Source organism: Triticum aestivum, chromosome 6A (assembly GCF_018294505.1).
Source record: "Triticum aestivum cultivar Chinese Spring chromosome 6A, IWGSC CS RefSeq v2.1, whole genome shotgun sequence".
In the NCBI taxonomy this organism is placed as follows: Eukaryota; Viridiplantae; Streptophyta; class Magnoliopsida; order Poales; family Poaceae; genus Triticum; species Triticum aestivum.
The window spans coordinates 606,110,373-606,130,239 of record NC_057809.1 but is presented as its reverse complement, the minus strand read 5'-3'; the positions used below and the strand labels follow the sequence as shown (position 1 = coordinate 606,130,239).

Here is a 19,867-nt window from a genome sequence, read left to right as displayed (position 1 = left end):
GAAAAACATGTAAAAACAAGCAAGATTCGCGCACACAAAGTGGCACGGCCCGGATAAAAAGGCTGTCGTGTCAGTAGTCTCAGTCCAAGCGTGCACGGACGACGGTCTGGCCGCGTTGACACCGGCCGACCCGAGCTTCCCATCCCAAGAGGAAGAGGGGCAAGGCTCCAACGCAGCCGCGTCGGTCCCTTCTTCCCTCCCTCTTCCCCCCGTCTCCTCCCCGCCACCGGTAAAGCGCGGCTCGCCGGATGGATGGATGGATGGATGGATGGATTCGTAACCCCGCGTCTGCGATTAGGATGAGCAGCGGAGCGCATTAACTCCAGTAGGGAATTAACACCTTCCTTTCCTTTCCTCTGCTTTGCTTCCGAGGTTAAGCAAACCAGCCCACCCCAGCGCCCAAAATTTATTGCCTTCCCCCTCCCTCCCTCCCCCACCTCCAGCGCCCCTCGCATCGCCTCTCCTCTCGCTCGCCGCAGGCCTCGCCGACCTAAGACCCCCGTCGACGCCGCGCCCAGATCCGCCGCGCGGGCGACGGCAATGGCGTAGCGCGCGCGCCGGGCACCCGGGACGCGATGGGCCGCCGCGGAGGGCTCCTCTTCCTCCTGCTGCGGGTGCTCCTGCTCCTCCCCGCCGCCGCCTCCGCGCTCCACGGTATGCTTGTCCACTCGCTCCCTTCCTTCCTTGCTCCGCTTGCTTGGTTTCGGACCGCGCTCTCGTTGGGTTGGGTTTGGGTTTGGGGAGTTCGGGCGGGCGGGGCGGGGCGGGGCGGGGCGGGGCCGCGCCCGCGCTTGTGTTGCGCGCTCCGAGTCGGGTGGGGTGGGGTTAGGTTTGGAGTGAGGGCGTGGGGGTTGCTTGCGCCCGTGGGGGCGGCATTTTCGGTGCGAATTCCAGCTCCTCGTCACTAGCCTGTGGAGTGGACGGTGGACATAGCAGCAGCAGCAGCAAGATGCGACGTTGCTGTCGCGTGCTCTGGGGATTGGGGGAAGCTGGGAATTGGGCTTCGGGTGGGGGTTCTGTCGGTCCGTGTGCGTGAGCGCCGTGTATTATTAGGGGAATTCTGCTCTCTGTCAGAGGTATGCCCGACAGTATTGTTTCTAGATTCTGCCATGATCGATGGTTTTGACTACTAGAGGAAGGATCCAGCAAGGTGGGTACATGCGGCTGGAGCTCTGTGTACGGTCTGTGAGAGGGAAGGCGGTTTTAGCCTGACATTGTTTTTTCATGCCTGAAAGTAACAGATGACAATGGCTACCACTGCTTGTTCCTTATGCCAAGGAGGCATGGGACTGGTGGACAGTTTGTGCTCCCACTGCCGCTGGAGCACTACACTGGACCCTGTACATTCATTTTTGAGTTTAATTTGGGTTTGTGGCGCGCGTAAAACAGCACAGGGGGGTGCCCATCTGTGTGAAAAACCAGCCAAGAGACCACAGCACAAAACCTTAAGGTAAAAGGCGCGCCTATAAATAGTTCGAATCCGACATGTAGTATGGTCTCTTAATAGTCAGCCAACACTTGCTTTGCTTGCAAGTAACACTTGCCGATCTTCTCTTAACTAAATCTGTGGTACTAGATTTTATAGTTGTATTCTTCCATCCCGGTGAAGCTATCGACAATAGCTGAGTGTAGTATGATGACCCCTCTTGATTGGCAGCTATAAGTTGCAAGGATACGGCAGGAAACCAGCGTATCAGGGGTTAGATACGTCTGAATACTCGAATACGTTCTGGTACCCGCCAAAACGTATCGGACACGTTTGGGTACCAATTCAGTGTCATTCTCGGAGTTAATTACTAACACCGTTACTTTCTGGAATAGTTATTGCACTTGGTGTCTCTCATGCTCTTAGCTTTGGATCGCAACCATGAAGCCTTTTTTTTGGCGATTACAAGGACGACGCACACGTGAACACACACCAGTGACACCGCCACACGCACACACCTCACCCAAGCCAGTGCCTCCTAACCAACTGCTAGAATTTGAGTGAAATGCTAACTTTCACTCAAAACTCCAAAAAGTGCATGACACAGCAGCAGCATGCGCTGGAAAGGCATTTCATGTTTTGTTTCCATGTATGAGGAATAAAAAGTGTCACTGTGATGTAAAATTTGGATAAATTGAGAACATACGCAGAATTCAAACATTTCCAGATGCAGAACAAAACTTCTAGAAAATGTCTTATTACCTTTCCAGTTCATATGCTCTTATTTTAGAAATAGACACTGCCAACGGGCATTGCCTATATAGGTCGCAAATGCAAATGTACGATTGTACAGTGCGCCTGAGCTTCTTGAAGTAACCATTTGAAAGTGTATATGTTAATCTGAACATGATGCTACCCATATGGTTGGTCAAAGTTTTTCTCTTATGAGATTTTTGCAATTCGTTTCTGTCAAACGTAAACTTATTACCTTTCGTTCTCCAGCAAACATACAGCCTAGTCCAGCGCCACATCCGTCAAATCCCCCTGAAGCAAGAGTGTTTGGACCTCGAATTTCCCCGGCATTTTCTCCTGCAGAGCTGTCTCCAAGATCTCCTGGTATGTAACCGTGACAACGTCAGTGCTAAAAGTTCATGCTTAAATTTCCCATAAACTATCAATTATTTAATATCTGCTATTCTTACAGGCATCGCTGTGCATTCACACAAACACCACAGACGCCCACACCATGCCCCTCCGCCATCCCTATCTCTCCCACCTGAAGGTTTGCCATTTATGTTTACAATTTCATACTGCATCCTCGAGTTAGTTCACCTAATCCCAGATATTATCCATCCCTCTGGACTATTCTTTTTAGTACTGCTGCTTTTGACATGCAGACTAATTGTTGATCAGAGTATAAGCTTGTTTGTTTTGTTGTAACTTTTTGTGTTGAATAGTTTTTTTTTTGGTACCTTCAGCAGGTTGCTCTAGCACTGTTTGTACTGAGCCATTGAGTTCAACACCGATCGGTTCCCCCTGTGGCTGTGTGATGCCCCTTAGTGTTATTGTTGACATTGCTGTAGCTCCATATTTACTATTCATGCACACAGCAGAATTGGAAGTTGAAGTTGCAGCTGGCACCTTTCTTAAACAGAGCCAAGTGAAGATTATGGCTGCTATTCCAAGTGTCCAAGATGACCAGAAGACAAGAGTCACCTTTTATTTGGTGCCACTAAGAGAACATTTTGATCGCTATACTGCATCACTAATATCAGATAGGTTCTGGAATAAAAAGGTTCAGATTAATTCATCTGTTTTTGGAGCTTACGAGGTTATAAATATTACCTATCCAGGTAAGAAACCTCTGTGTGGAGTATTTGCTTCTTAGGTTATTTACTTGAATTTATGATTTAGATGCGCAATGTCATCACTGCAGGGCTGGGACCTGCACCACCAGCTATGTCATCTCTTACGTCAGGTCCTCCAGGAAATGAAGAATACCCTATAACCGCAGATGTGCACCATCAGAAGAAGAAATTAGATAGCTGGATCATCGTGGTAGTTGCAGGGTCCTCTCTGGTACTAATCGTGGCATGCATTGCGCTCATTATTTTAATAGTAAAATGGAAGAAACTTAAGCGCTTTCATGAAGCTGGGAACCATGTGATCACCCCGTCAGTTAAAAGAAGACATGGTAAAATCGACAGCTTTTGTTGTCGTTAAGTATGCTATTTATTATTGTTGCTACTTTAACCATTGTACACATATTTTGAAACCTGATGGGCAATGTTAGAATCCTTTAATAGAGTGTTCTTGTTGGCTGTGCACAAATGATATTTCAGTTATTCCCGTGATAGATCAAATTTACCTACTTACACCCGTTACCAAAGAGTGAAGAAAGCATTGTTCCTGATTCTTTTATTTTAGATCGTCTTCAAGATACAACCTTGATCATTTTTCTTACAAAAATACACTAGTTAAAAGCATAAAAACATGATACTATGTAAAGTATCTACACTCCCATAAATATGCCGCCAATTGGTGGTGATTGTCTGTTCACCTTCGGGTTACATTACATGTTGGATTTCACACAAATGGTTAGGAGCCTATATGAATATCTTGATATGGCACAGATGGTAAAATTAAAGATATTCTTTTTTTCGCAGGGGAAATTAAAGATATTCTTGAATATACAGTATAATTTCCCCAGTATAGCAACACACAGACATTTGCCGGCTTTATACAAGAATCTGTTACGATCATCTTGAGAACCACGTAGTGGGCAGTTGGTTAGAGCCCCTGTTTTTGAGTCGAACGACTAGTCGGGACTAGTCGTTGAGTCGTAAAAAAAGTCGAGTCGTAAAAAAGTCGACTCAACAACGTGTTGACTAGTCGACGAGTCATGACTACTCGCATCTGCAGGGTCGACTATTCAAGAGTCGCTACCCCAGAACGACTCGTCGACTCGAAAACTATGGTTAGAGCAAGCTCCACAGGGTTCCTCATTTCTACATGACAATGTACATTTAAGGGAGGGAACCTCTCCCTTTAACCACGTTAAGATCATCTTCATGTGGGCAATAGGGATATTTATAATATTTACTGGTGGGTAATATTTCCACTTGAATGATTCTATTGCCACATAGATATTGGTAATCAGAGTTACACTTATCGGCGAGGCAGAACAATTGGACACTTCTTTTTATAAATTTGTCTGAATCCTAAAATTGATAAAAATATATATTTTAGTCTAGAGTTCTCATATGCTATGTCCTATGTGCCTATGTTCTGCGTGGAAATAACCGTTTTAATATTTGTTAGTTACCCCCTATTGTGAAAAAAGAATGTCACTTTGCATGCATGGCACATGAACTTTTTAAAACCTATAACCCCCTGTTTCACAACAAAATTCGCTAGTAATGGCAGTTATGCTAAGTTGCTAACGACCTAATGTGTGGTACACAGGTGGCAGATCTCAGTCAACTAGCTTGGTGAGCTCTGCATCAGCGTCAATGCTCTCAACAGTGGCCACTTGTGCCGCATCAGTGAAGACATTTTCGCTTGCACAGCTTGAAAAGGCTACTGATGGTTTTAGTTCAAGAAGAGTTTTGGGTCAAGGTGGATTTGGGCGTGTTTATCACGGGACCATGGATGATGGAAACGAGATCGCTGTTAAAATGCTCACAAGAGAGGACAGGAGTGGTGACCGTGAGTTCATCGCGGAGGTGGAAATGCTCAGTCGATTGCACCATCGTAATCTCGTCAAATTGATTGGCATTTGCACTGAACGTGCAAAAAGGTGTCTTGTTTACGAGCTTATACGCAACGGAAGTGTGGAATCCCATCTTCATGGTATGTTCTAGTATTAGTAATACATGCTATGTTTGGTAAGTCTTAACTAGTGAAACCATAGCAAGAAATTCGTATATATTAATGCATAGCAGCCAAAATGGAAATATTTAACTAAGCGTCCAATTTTCTCGTAATACTACCTCTTTTCCAGTTTATTAGGCTGGCGCGGTTGAGCATATCCCTAGATCAATAATTTGACCAACATAGGATGAGTTGTATAGTCCAAAAATTATCCATTAGAAAGTATACAATTTAAAGTTTCTAATGATATATTTTTTGTGATATATAACTTGTATTACGTTGATCTACTTCTCAACCTAGATATACACGCAGGCCTAATAAACCGGAAAGGAGGTAGTAGAATGACTAGATGAGTCTGGTCCAACAATTTCTTTTAGCTAAGCTTAGATTGGCAGGACCAGCTGCTATTCTTGTTATAAGATTTCAAAATTCAGAAAGTCGCTTTGGAGGACGGGCTCTAGGGAGGACTGTAAAGAGAAGTTCAAAAATATTAACTTTATAGCTCGATTATGTGTAGATATAGATGTGTAGTATAGCTGTACTAAGTTTCATTAATGTACATATTTGTATGTGATGCATATAAAAGGACAAATACATGAACAAAAATGGGCTTATTTTTGTCTTTTTTGGGCATTGCACATATAGATGTGTAGTATATCTGTACTAAGTTTCTAATGTGTATATCGTATATAGATGTGTAGTATATCTGTACTAACTTTCTAATGTGTATATCCTATTATTTAGGAAAATTTACATATACACAGAGAACATCCATATGTACTCGTAGAAACAATTTCAACTTCTGTTTGGAACTTTGAAATAACATTTTTGTTTATTTTCAAATTCTGGGCTCCATGGAACCCGATGCCAAAAGGTCCAAAACGCTGCACTATATTATCTTTTTTTGAAAGATCAGAATATTATCTCATTAATGATATGAGTAAAGAAAACTGCATGGATGAAACAGGATCAACTACCGTTACTAATCTACTAACATCTGAACTTTCTCCAGTGGCGTGTCTCAAAGAAAGCAGTGAGCTATCTTAGAAAACAAAAATTGACCTCATAATTATCACTGCCACATGTAAGCCTAGGATTAGGAGTGTGTACACTCAGCATGACTCTTTGTGTTAATCTGATCCTTTGTGTGTCCAGGTGCTGACAAGGATAAGGGCATGCTGAACTGGGATGTCAGGATGAAAATTGCTTTGGGTGCTGCTAGAGGCCTGGCGTACCTACATGAAGATTCAAACCCACATGTCATACACCGCGACTTCAAAGGTAGCAATATATTGCTGGAGGATGATTTCACTCCCAAGGTTACCGATTTTGGATTAGCAAGGGAAGCAACCAATGGAATCAATCCCATTTCCACAAGGGTAATGGGCACTTTCGGGTAAGAAACTTCGCTTATGTCCAGCCCCTATAATATCGTCAATACACACTATTAATGAAAATAAATGATATATATAGCACCTATTCTTTTGGTATTTTGTGATGCTGTGATCGAATGATTTTGTGTCTCTTTGTGATTAATACTGCCTTCCATACACATTTGTTGATATTGTAAGAATGTCTTCATGTCAAACAACAATAATGCTTGGTAGGGGGTCGTTCATGAATTACACTTCTCTAAAGCTATATGAATTTCGGTACATAAATTTGCTCAAGAGTAGCTTGTCTTAATTCCATTCTAATTATCCTTGGCTTTCAAAAGCTAAAATTTCTCTGTTGATCATGCAGGTATGTTGCTCCAGAGTATGCCATGACAGGGCATCTTCTTGTCAAGAGCGATGTCTACAGTTATGGGGTTGTCTTGCTGGAGCTTTTATCAGGAAGGAAGCCCGTAGGCATCTCCGACAACATGGATCCTGAGAACCTTGTGACTTGGGCTCGTCCTCTTCTAGGCAATAGAGACGGCTTGGAGAGGCTGATCGACCCTTCTCTGAACGGCAACTACAAATTCGACAACGTAGCCAAAGTGGCGTCCATCGCTTCGGTGTGCGTTCACAGCGATCCGTCACAGAGGCCGTTCATGGGTGAAGTAGTCCAGGCACTGAAGCTGATTTACAATGATGCAGAGGAGGCCGTCGGTGATTCCTACAGCCACAGGGAGTCATCATGTGACCCGGACGACGACCTCCCGGCGGGCTTCATCTTTGACAGTGGTAGCGGCAGCTGGTGGAACAGCGGAGCTTCCGGGTGCCTGGACTACCGGAACCCTTCGCCATTCATAAACATGGAGTACAGCTCTGGCCGAATAGAAGCGAGGCAGGAGCGTGAAGGTGGCCCTTACTCGGCAGCATCGACGGGCGGCCGTGTACAAAAACCAGCATCCCAGAGTAGATCAGCCCCTCTGCAAATCAGGAAGCTCTCCCCGTCTCACTGGTCAAGAGGCAGCTTCAGCGAGCATGGGCGGCGGCCTCGCCATTGATTTGATAAACTAGCGTTAGACCAACTGTTAGCTTCGGTTTTTTAGACTTGATGAGACAGAGGCTAGGGGGAATGCCATTCGCTGATTCGCCCCCCGTCGATTCTTGCCTCTGGTCAGTGTACAGTTTTCCGACAGAGTCCCAGCCAGTGACTCTCTCTCTGGTAGTCTGGTGATGTTTGTAATCTGCCTTGAGCTGCCCTGCTTCCCTAGAAGAAAGGGCGATGGGCCGGCGGCGTGGCTGGCAGGTGCTGTCTAATTTTTGGAAACCGCAGTTCGGTTGTCATGTGTCAGGTTTGTGTGGTCTTGGTAGGAGGATTATTGCCAGAAATCTGGGCGATATCATTCTTGTTGTTGTATCCTGCGTGCCTTGCCGATGTACTGGACTGTTAAATGTTGATGAAGTGATCTTCCTCTCATTGGTGAGGTGAAAAAGATATAGTTTCCAGTTCAGTTGACTTTTTACTCTTGCTGTCGTTCTGTAGCTGTAGCCTGTAGGGTGTGTGCGGTGCGGTGGGTGGCTTATGGTTTTGTGTTTGCGTCCGAGTTTATGCAAGATATGCAACATCTGCTTCATAAGTTGGAAGCATAAATATTGCAGTAGAAATTTCACATGGAACGGCCCATATGTTGTGCATCTTTTAGAGAGAACGTTGGGGACGTTGGCATGCCGTATTCCGTTCTGCATTCTTATTTAGCAAACACACTATGTTCCGTAATTTTTTGTAGCATGTGGAAGGGCTTACATGTGTGTATCAAGATGGATGGAGAACATACGAAGACAGCACTGGGCCGGGCATCAAGAGCATGCTAATCTAGATAGATAGAAGAGGAATATAGCTTCGGTCACTCATTATGATTATATCCCTCGATTGCTACTTAGTTAATAAAAAAATGCCTTTTGTGAAAAAATGATTTTTTTATAGAGGATGAATTTTAGTGGCTCAAAATGAAGCATCAAGATGATACAAACATAAAGAGCACATATTCGGCCTCTTTACAGTTAGGATGCACACAATTGTCATTAACGCACGCATAAAAAACGCGCCAACAACTAGCAAAGTCATATAAAAACAAAGGATGTAGGCGAAGAAAAAAAGAAAAAAAAAATCTAAAGTGATCAAATCTGTGGTCGACAAATTACAACAACGACAATATCTATATCAATCATGTCATGGCACGACACGGACAATGAGACTTTTCAATAGCAACACCTTCCGAAAAGATCGACGCCCAAGCGCCACCGTCCAAGCTCCAGCATTGAAAGCATGTGTGTATCAAGATGGATGGAGAACGTTCACAGACAGCACTGGGCCGGACATCAGGACCACGCTAATCTAGAATAGATAGAGAGGAATGTACAGTAGATCACTAGCTTTGTCATGAATCGACTGCTGACGCAGCCGACGAAATGAGGCCAACGGAGAACGAAGGAGGTTGTTCCATCGGCAGACGTTGACATGGAGTGAAATCAACGGAGTGACGGGTTAAAAAAGGGGGCCGTGCGTAGTAGCCATTATTCCATTTATTATATATGTAAAAACATGCATACACAGGAGCTGACGACACTTCAAAAATACATCCTGATGATCTAGAGAGCGTGTGTGCTAGCCCTGATTTGCCATATACGTGGTGTGCGTACATAAACGCACATGCGTACGACTAGTAGTATAACAAAACGGGAAAGGGTGTCCATGCAACCATATGTGCTGGACCTTATTACTATTGCTTTAAGTATATTTACCCCCATCCTAATGTGTCTAGACAAATCTAAGACAAGTGATTCGGACAAAGAGAGTATATTTCTAACATATGTCGCACAGGCGCACGCGCTAGCTAGTTACCGTCGCTCACGGCGACATCGTCGCCGTCCTTCTTCCTCGCCGAGTGCGCCGGCGCCGACATGGATGGACCGGTGAGACCTGCACCGTCTTTAGGCACGCATTTGCAATAGAGTTTGAATGCAACGAGTTCACATTTCTGTACTGTGCCGTCCGGACACGGCCACCACGGCTCTAGATCGTTGAGCACCTTTGTCACTTGGACTTGATCGGTAGGACCACCTGAGGCCATCCGTGAGTTAGTTTATCCACGTGGCACAATAGTTAGTTAAAATGTTCCAATTAAGAATTTTTTTTCTAGCAATAACAATAGTGGCATATGTTTCATTAACTGAAGCACCTTTGTCGTCGGAGTTCTTCCGCGACAGCATCTCCTTACCGATCTTCCTCGGCGAGCCCGCCACCGCCGACATGGCTTGACCAGCGGGGCCAACACCTTTTTCACGCACGCAACCACAATACCATTGTAACGCAATGACTTTGCATTTCAGCACCTTGCCATCCGGACAAGTATAGAATGGATCCTCTATGCCGATCACCTTTGACGACCCGACTTGATCAACAGAATCACCTGAGATCTTCCATGCTTACAGTGAGTCCATCGGTGATAAGCAATAAACGAAGTAGAAATAGCATGTAGTCCCTCCGGCCCGTAATGCAAGACATTTTTCGACATTAGTGGTGGTGCTCTGGCTCCAGGCCACCGCGGACGCCCGCCGCCTCTCCCCCGGCGGCGTGATCCGGCTTTCGAGCGATGGCAGAGGTTCGTGACTGACGCACGTGCCCGTGAACTACTGTTTGTTGCCACATAGTCCCTCTGGCCCATAAAGGTTCGTGACTGACGCACGTGCCCGTGAACTACTGTTTGTTGCCACATAGTCCCTCTGGCCCATAATGCCATTATGGGCCAGAGGGACTATGTGGCAACAAACAGTAGTTCACGGGCACTTGTGTCAGTCACGAACCTCTGCCATCGCTCGGAAGCCGGATCACGCCGCCAGGGGAGAGGCGGCGGCCTGGAGCCAGAGCACCACCACGATGGCCGTGGCAATGCACCTCTTGGTAGTGTACATGGCTGGCTCTCTCTATGATCTTCCCAGTCTTGCCTTTCACTCTCTCTCGAAGCGCCGGGCAGCATTTTATAGCCAGCAAGATCGGCTTGTGAGTGTGATTCACGCCAGCCATGGGACTAGTGCCTCTCACCCATATGTACATACACAAACGTCCATGCTTACACCCAAGCTCGTAGGCCATTGGAGACGATGCACATACGGTGGAGAAACCAAACGTCACGATTTGCCCTCGCTACCGCCCGACGATTTGAGGCCCCATTTTGCTCTCAAGTACTATTAGTATTGCTTAGTGACGGATATTCTATTAGTTGCAAATAATCATTGAATTCATGAGAGCGCTTTTTTGGAAGAAGGATATTCTAGTTGTCCGTGAGAATTAATGTTTTCCATACAGACGTACCTTTGGATCAAAGAACAGGGCATCGCAATTTGCTATGTATCACTTTTGTAGGTCACCAATTCTTTTGTGAGCACACTGAATTAACTCCGCAGCCAACGCAGTGCACTCCTTACAGTCTGGGTTTCTGAAAGGACGCTCCATTGTCAAAAATTTTGGGTTGGCTGCGGAGTTAATTCAGTGTGCTCACAAAAGAAAACTGCATGTTGTTGCGTTGAAGCTCGACTTCCACAAAGCCTTCAATAGCGTCAGCTGGGACTGTCTCAAGCAGGTCATGGAAGCACGGGGTTTCCCACAACAATGGAGGCAGTGGGTCGACAACTTGCTCTCCTCTGCCAGCTCCAGAGTCATGATCAACGGGGAGCTGGGCCCACCCATCCTTGCCAAGCGTGGTTTTCGGCAGGGTGACTCCTTGTCGCCTTATCTCTTTCTATTGGTGGCAGATGTGTTGCAAAGACTATGCTGTCTGCATTTCCAAAGTGGGTCTCTGCAACATCCACTCAACGCCGACTGTTTCTTTCCTGTGCTGCAGTACGCGGATGACACTTTGATCATCTTCAAGGGGGACATGCAGCAGGCCACGATCATCAAGGACATCCTCAACTCCTTCTCAGCCTTCTCCGATTTGACTATTAATTTTCACAAAAGCACTTTAGTGCCGGTTGCTGTGGATCCAGTCATCGTGGAAGAGATTGCTAGTCTGCTTGGTTGCCCCATCTCCTCCACCCCCTGCACCTACCTTGGTCTGCCTTTGTCACTCAACAAGATCACGCATGGGTTGCTGCTTCCTGTTATCCACAAGGTGGATCATCATTTGTCAGGCTGGCTGGCCACCTTCCTCTCTCTAGGTGGGAGGCTCACCCTCATCAACTCTGTGCTGGCTGGCATTCCTACATACTTCATGGCATGTTTCCCATGGCCTAAGGAGTCAATCTGCTCCCTGGAGAGCCTGCTACGAGCATTCCTTTGGCAAGGAAAGAACAAAGTAAAAGGGGGACAATGCCTCGTGGCCTGGGACAAGGTGACTCTTCATCGCCAGAATGGAGGTCTGGGTGTGAGAAACCTGCAAGCTCATAACCAAGCCATGCTCTGCAAGTTTCTCTCCAAGGTTCTACAACACTCTGACATCCCGTGCTACCAATGGTTCGCCTTGCAACACTGTCAGTCTACCTTGCCTCTTGGGCCTTCCGGGAGGGATACTGCTTTGTGGCGTGGCTTCAAAGACTGCATCCCCTTTGTCTTTAACTCCTCACGATGCATCCTCGGCTCGGGCCAGTTCATCTCCTTCTGGCATGATCTTTGGGTCGAAGAAGGCAGGCTACGTTTGCTGCTGCCTGTTCTATACTCCTTCGCCAGGAACCGCTGCTGCTCCGTGTCCTCACAATACTCAGATGGCACCTGGTCAGTACAGTTACACCCCAACCTCTCCCGTTCTGATGAGCACGAGCTCGTCCTTCTGCAGCAGCTGCTTGCCCCGCTCGCCCCTGATGGGTCAGCTAAAGATGTTCGCTTGCCGTCGGTCACTGGCAAGTATCTGAGCACAGGTTACTTCTACAGCCTGCTGACTTTCCGTGGTGTTTCTTGCGTCTTCCATGACTTGATCTGGGACGTCCTGATCCCTTTGAAGCATAAAACCTTCCTATGGCTCGCTTTTTGGGGCCGGCTCAATACCAGAGACAACATGATCAGGAAGAACTGGGCTGCCATCACTACTGACTCTGGTTGTGACATCTGCCCTGCTATGGAGTCGGTTCACCACATTTTGCTACATTGTCGGGCGGCATCCTCTCTCTGGCAGCACCTTCAACTTGCTACGTTAGCTGGCAGGGCGCCTGACATCCTCTCCTTCGTCCGGCAAGCTGCTGCTCATCTTCAGTACAAACGCAAGTGGAATGTTGCTTTTGCCGCCTGTGCCATCTCCCTTTGGCATGCCCGTAACGATCGTGTTTTCAACTCACGATCTTGGACAGATGCATACGTACGTTTTCATGCCGTAGATATGATCCGTCTTTGGTCCTACAGAGTCAGGAAGTTGCAAGACAAGGAGGACCTCAAGTTCTGGGGCGATTTAGTAGCAATGTAGCTTGTTTTTGTTTATGTTTTGGCTTTTGGCTGTCGGTTCTCCTCTTCTTCTACTCCTGTCTGAGCAACTCCTTTTCTATCAGGTTATCTTGTGGCCTTGCACTAAAGTGCACCCCACAAGCCTCATGTTGTATGCTACTCAGGCTTCGGCCTGTTTTGAAATATAAAGGTGGCTCGAGCCCCTTTCGTTTTCAAAAAAAAAGACTAGTTGGTACCCTGGATAGGACTAGCTATTCCGACAACGCATGCCCCTTGAGTCATAGTCACAAGGGTCATCTTTATGTTTGTGGGCCAACATTCTTGAGTCTTGATGATTCCGTCTATTGTTGTTGGAGCTCTTCACACTTGCCTTGAGGTTATTCGCTCTTGACGTAGGAATCCTTCAACTTTTAGGAGAAACTAGCTAAATGCATGTGCGTTGCCATAGAAAACAAAAATAAATCAATGAAATAATTGTTTTGATTTATAAATATATGCTGAATATGAAAGTATGCCATCTCTGTTCATATAGCGATAAATACTAATTCTCTCTATCCTCATCTTTTTCTGGTCGACATTCCGTCTCCTTAACCATCACCTCCTTGCAAAAAGATAAAGTGGCATATATCTTGATGTACCCTAACCCTATTCATCTCTATTCTCTTGACCCGACCTTACTCGAGAATTATCACCGCTTTGAAACTTATTCATCTCGCCTTAACATTATATTCTTTGTATTCTCATAAAATTGAAAAACATGACATGCAACTCATGGATGATGAAGTCAATGATAGCTGCAGAATATGGTGAACGTTGACAAGACAAACAAGCTCCTATATGACCCTTTGTTATCCATTGAATATTTATGGCACTTTAAACCCATTTTAGTTACTCAAGACTTTATTTATTCCATTTTTGACTTTTATGTACACATGATCTTCGATGCTTTGCCTCCCCCGTCCAAGTTCACCACCTCTATCGATATTACTCTTCCTTCCCAATCCAAGTTAGCCACCACAGTCAATGACACATTCTGCTCGCAATGCCCCCTTCCACCACCACCCGCCCATAGTTTTCATTCAAACACATAAACAGAGAGTTGTATTAAGATAGACAACCACACATGGGTCACTTATAAGGTTGCAATAAATAAAATAAATATTTTGCAGCCACTTAGGCTAGCACCTCCGGCGCATTCTTCTCTGCTCTTTATACCTCACCCATATCTATCTCTTCCATGACTGACACAAGGGATGGGGTGGCCGACTTCTCCCTTGGAAAAAACGTCACAAATTGCACTCGCTACCACCAGACGATTTGCGGCCCCATTTTGCTCTCAAGTACTACTAGTATTGCTTACTGACAAATATTCTATTAGTTGCAAATAATCATTGAGAGTTTTTTTTGTAGAAGGATATTCTAGCTGTCCATGAGAAGTAGTGTTTTCTATACAGACGTGCCTTTGGATCAAAGAACAAGACATTGAAATTTGCTATGTACTACCTCCATTGCGAATTATAAGATGTTTTGGATATTTCAATACATACTACATGTTTACTAAAATGAGTGAACAAATTAACACACTAAAACCCGTCCACATACATCCGATTTAGAAAAATAAGTAGAACACCTTCAGAACAGAGGACGATGTAACTCCTAAGTCATAATTTTATACAACTATTTTCCAGAAAAAAAAACATATATCAAAACTTTGTCTATGCAAACCATGGGATGCACTCAACCCTTAAAGTAAATTCTTGAGTTTTTCTTATAGTACACAACCAAATAACTTTTGTTAATGAGATGAAGCCATGTTGTCTTCATCGTGACAACATGAGATTAGGGGGGATTTTTAGTAACATAGTCGCAACAATAACTACTGAAAGTTGTGTATGGAGCTTATAAGGAAGGTTATTGTACACCGATAAAATTAACACTTTGATTTTTTTTAAATATGTTCAATCACCTTGACGGAGTGTGATCTATAGCAATGTTACAAAGGTGACACCGTAGGATTTTGATTGATGGCTCAATTGTTCCTGGAAATCGAGCCCGACCCCAAATTATTGTTCCTCGACCTTGGTGCAACTTGTGCTCGACTCCTTGGACTCGACCCCCAAGCTCCCCAATCTCGTCTCTAGTGTCCTCCCCTGTTTTGTATTCAAATGAGATGACACAGAAGACTAGTTGCTTCCCTAGGTAGGACTAGCTATTCCAACAACATAAGCCCCTTGGGTCATAGTCACAAAGGTCATCTTTATGTTTGTGGGTCAAAATTCTTGAGTCTTGATGATTCCTTGTATTGTTGTTCGATCTTTTCACACTTGCCTTGAGGTTATTCGTAATTGACATAGGAATCCTTCAACTTTTAGGAGCAATATTGGCGATGGGTTGATGGGTAGCAGGGGAATGGCTCTTTCTTCCAGAAAGATGAGTGTGGTTGAGTAGAAACATCCAGGGTGGAGGGGGGAGGGGGTCTAGAAGTCTCAAACATTTTTCTTTTTTGCAATGATGATGCTACATGTATGCATCATGTCACAAAAAATAAAATGTAAATTCAATTTGTAACTCGGCAAAAAGAAGACAAAGTCAGCGATCATAGCGATAATTGGCCATAATCTACATCCCAATTTAATTAAACTACCATTCACAGCTAGATCTTTCCTTTTTCAACATTTGAGCTTTAAATTTTGTGACATGATGGTTGATGCATGATGTGTGTATGTCATGATTTTTTTATTGAAATTTGGACATGTTTTAAAATAGTGTTTCCATAGCTAGAAGTGCCAGGAGTACTCTAACCTACCGAGCACCAGATGCATTCTCAATGAAATCATTGTGATTGATTGTTTTGCACGGTGGTTTCGTCTTCTCTTTCCTACATGGATATATGATAAAGCCGCTTAATTTGGTCATTATGTCGTCGTTATTTATAGTGGTAACAATGGTGTCATCATTAGTAATAAATGAATAACACGGTCTATGAGGTGACCAGGAAGAGTTGGAGCTTGGTGAATCACAATACACTGTCAAACTAAGACTGCTCACAGTGGAGAGTAACATAGAGTAGTAATAACTTGCCGATGTTACTAGTCTATGTTACTACCTCCATAGTGGATAGTAACATATGAATGATATCATGAAAGAGTTCATTTATTAGGCTATAGACTCATTATGCCTTGAAATGTGTGATGTTACAGTAACTAGCTAAGTTACCACAAATCTCTCTCTTCTCATTAATTAACTGCCACATAAGCAATCTTGTATTGAAATGTGTGATATTACTAGTTAAGTTACTCCCATTGTGACTAGTCTAAGTAGACCGTCAGTGACTTTGCACACAAATTTAACATTCAAAATTAGGTATTCAATTTATGATTGGAGAACAAAGCGCCTGCCCCTGGCTTGCTTGATGGGGCCATCTTTGAGTTGCTTTGGGAGCTTGAATATTTTGGCTTGCAGAGTTTGAATTTTGCGGAGGTGCCAAATGCTCCCAAATTACTCCAAGGAAGAACATACCTTTTTATCGGGAACAAATATGTGCCGTGCTTATTCAGTCGCTGGAGCAACACCTCCCCTGCTTCTGCATCTATATGATCTGAAGTCCGAAATGAAACTGCGGCAAAAAGTTAAAAAAAAATAGACCGGATTAGGATCGGGGGTATTGAACCCGACGTGAATCGAACACGCAACCTTCTGATCTGGAGTCAGACGCGCTACCATTGCGCCACGGATCCGGTGTGCTGTTGCTCGCTAATCAAGCTACAAAACCAAAAGCACGAGCACGGGTACTGCACGTTCGCTCTTGACCACGTACAGAGCATACCCTCTTATCTTATCATATCACAACCCACGTGCCTTTCCAAATTACAGTTACTTCGAAGCTTATCTTAAGGATCTGGAGGATGTGCTCATGGCCTCATGGGTCTCGTGGCTGGTCAGGCCGGCAGTCCAGCTAAAGTGCAAAACACATGAGATTTAACAGGACCGCGTGGAAAAACAGGGAGCTGAACTGGGTAATTCTGGGAGCAGCAGCCAGTGGAGGAGAGGGTTGTGTAATGAGTTTCTGCAAAGTTGTAGTTTCTGTCTCGTTTCGATGTGCTACCCCTACAAGGTTACGTTGGCGACGGCGCCGGCCGGCTACATCCACGGCGACTCTCGACCGGGGCACTTCCTCATCGGCTCCCACCGCCCACCTCGCCAATGGGCGGGGGACGCTCGCCTACAGCGTATGTTAGATAGTCTGGGCCCAAGTTCCCACTCGCCTAGCGCCCGTCTCTATTTTTTTTTCACTTCTAATTTTTGTTTTTTAGGTTTTCTCTATTCATAAAAGTTATTGTATTTTTATTAAACTACGAAAATTATTTCATATTTTTGGTAAAAAATAGATCACAATGTTTCAAAATAATAAGATGAAAACATCAAAAACTATTCGCGCATTTTTTCAAAAACCATTCGAACCAGTCATAGGAGCACATCTCTCTTTTTTCTAAAACTCAGCAACGTCTCTTTACTGATACACTAGCTTGTTGTATACGCCTTCTTAAGTTTTTGATTTTTTTCTTTTTTACGAGGAAAAAAGAAGGACAAAATTGAGAGTTCCTGGGACTCGAACCCAAAACCTCTCGATTGAAAACCAAGAGTGCGAGTTACTTATGTGACTAACGTTCCCTGGGAGGAAGACGGCAGACAAACGCATTTTCCTCGCAGTTTTAGTTGCGATGCAAGATCAAACGGTCGCAGTTTCGGAAATGTTATCAGGCGAACGAGCTCAGTTTTTCTTTTCTTCCTATATATAAAAAGTATGCTACTTGGTGTCGTCTTAGTCAAAAACAATTGTGCCAACCTTAACCATTGGATTGACATTTAACGTCTGTCGTGTTTCTTCAATCTCTTCTTCCTCCAACCGTTAAAGCCAAATCAGCGTCGGCGGGACCGCCTGCTCCCGCCTTCCACGGCTGGTTGTGCTGCCGCGCACGAATCGTGGCCACATCGCACCCTAAAACTCTGCGCATCTTCTCCGGCTCCTGTTCGTTCCCGTCCGAGGCCTCACCATCGTCCTCCGCCTTGGTTCGCTCGCCGCGGCGCCGCCCTCCAGTGTTGTCAATATGGTTAACAACAGAGAGGAATAAGGAGATGACTGTACATGGTGAGGATGACGGTAGGGATCCAGCAGCGCGCGCAGTAATTTTATTTTTTCGGGATGGAGAAGGGTATCAACTGGGTTGTGCGGGAGCTGTGGCCCGTCTAGCCCAGACTTTTATTTCATATGTTCACGACATGACCAGCCTTTCCTTTCTGAAAATGTCTAGCCCAGCTATTTTGTTTTTTTAGAAAATAAACCATAAGTAATAACTAGTACAAATGCCCGTGCGTTGCAACGGGCAAAAAAAAAAAGCAAAGCCTTTCTTATAGCAGTTATGATAAACATCGGTAATAAGATTACACTCTTATTGTTGTTCGGAGCATAAAGTGTGGATGTGAAGAAGCTAGCCTAACTTCCTTCGTCTATGGAATAGTATAGTGGTGCATGAAATAGTTTGTCTATCATTTTTTATGTTTTGTTATTAGAGTTGAAGCATGTTTTGAAGCCCAACATTTTATGAACACATGATTTTTTAGTGATTTTGTAATATTACAGGGTGACCAGACACAAAAGATAAATAAAACCGCGCAAGAAATATTCTATCTATATATACAGCCCAATGCTAGCTAGTAGTTCAAGCACTTGTCACCTGTATGTACACATTTTGATGCATTCACTTGATTAATTGTTTGTTTGTTCTTGGGCATACGTTCATGGCGGATGGCTGAGCCTGATCGTCTTCATGACCATCGCCATCATCTGCATCTACACCGGGCTTCTAGAACCTTGTTGCTGCTTTGTTTGCTTCTTCACATGATGCAATATATTTGTCCTGCTAGCCTTCCCACGGTGGCTATATATACACTAAAAGAGAACAAACAGACTTGGCAGTTTTCAGCTTTCCAGTGACATGAATAGCAGCAGCGATGCATAGGACCTCTCCAGCCTGAAGATTTTCACAGGAAAATAATTTGATTATGACCAGATTATAGAAGGCAAAAACTGGTCTATTACAAAAGTAGAAAATGTTAGCACAACACTGAAATTTGAAAGTGCTTAACGTAAGTAAAATTTTGTAACATAACACAGAAATTTTCAATCACTTAGTCTGTAGGTCAAAAATTGTTTGCCGCAGTGCATAACACTAACCACATTGGTTTGAACGCCAAAGATTTTTTGATTGCAGTATACAACACTTAATTTATTTGTTTGCAGACCTAACATTATATTCCATGCCAACGATTTCAATTACCTCTAGTGGCTATAGCTTTGCATCAGAAACGTTGGAAGATCCGAGTCGGCGGCGTATGTGCTTCTGCCTTCCCCCACAACGGTGCGGCTCTCCAAACTCTCCTCCATGGCAGTCTCTCTCCCTCTCGGCAGCGCCGCTCGTCCATCAGACCCTCGCCTCCGTCGCATGGTGCGAGAGAACTCAATCCCGCCTCGCTTCCTCTCTTTTCTTTCCTGAATCCCGCCTTGTTCATATGTATATGCGGTTCCGGCGTCCATTTGCCTTGTCCCTCGTTCATATATATGCCCTCAATGGAGGTAATTCATTCCTGATGATATTTGTAATTAAACAGGACCCACTACACTCTGCTTATTGAACCTCAAGGTGGTTTACTGATTTCAAGTCAAAGACATACTCCCTCCGGCAAATGAATGTATCTAGAACTAAA

The 19,867-nt window shown here is 44.6% G+C and overlaps 1 protein-coding gene and 1 non-coding gene across 3 annotated transcripts; one reads left to right on the top strand and one right to left on the bottom strand.

Annotated features, from left to right (window-relative positions):
• The first annotated feature begins 217 nt into the window (after window positions 1–217).
• LOC123128960 (receptor-like serine/threonine-protein kinase ALE2) lies at window positions 218–8,183 on the top strand. Of its 2 annotated transcripts, none has more exons than XM_044549085.1 (8): window positions 218–654; window positions 2,429–2,542; window positions 2,631–2,708; window positions 2,908–3,279; window positions 3,363–3,620; window positions 4,892–5,278; window positions 6,455–6,695; window positions 7,043–8,183. In XM_044549085.1, the coding sequence occupies exons 1-8, from the start codon at window positions 576–578 to the stop codon at window positions 7,731–7,733; spliced, it is 2,220 nt and encodes a 739-aa protein (XP_044405020.1). In that variant the 5' UTR covers window positions 218–575; the 3' UTR covers window positions 7,734–8,183. The 2 variants fall into 2 exon arrangements, with proteins under 2 accessions (XP_044405020.1, XP_044405019.1); XM_044549084.1 differs by having other exon boundaries at window positions 222–654; window positions 2,905–3,279.
• An 8,584-nt stretch (window positions 8,184–16,767) lies between these two features.
• TRNAW-CCA (transfer RNA tryptophan (anticodon CCA)) lies at window positions 16,768–16,839 on the bottom strand. The gene has a single exon. It is a non-coding gene; the product is annotated as a tRNA-Trp (tRNA).
• Between the last annotated feature and the right edge of the window lie 3,028 nt (window positions 16,840–19,867).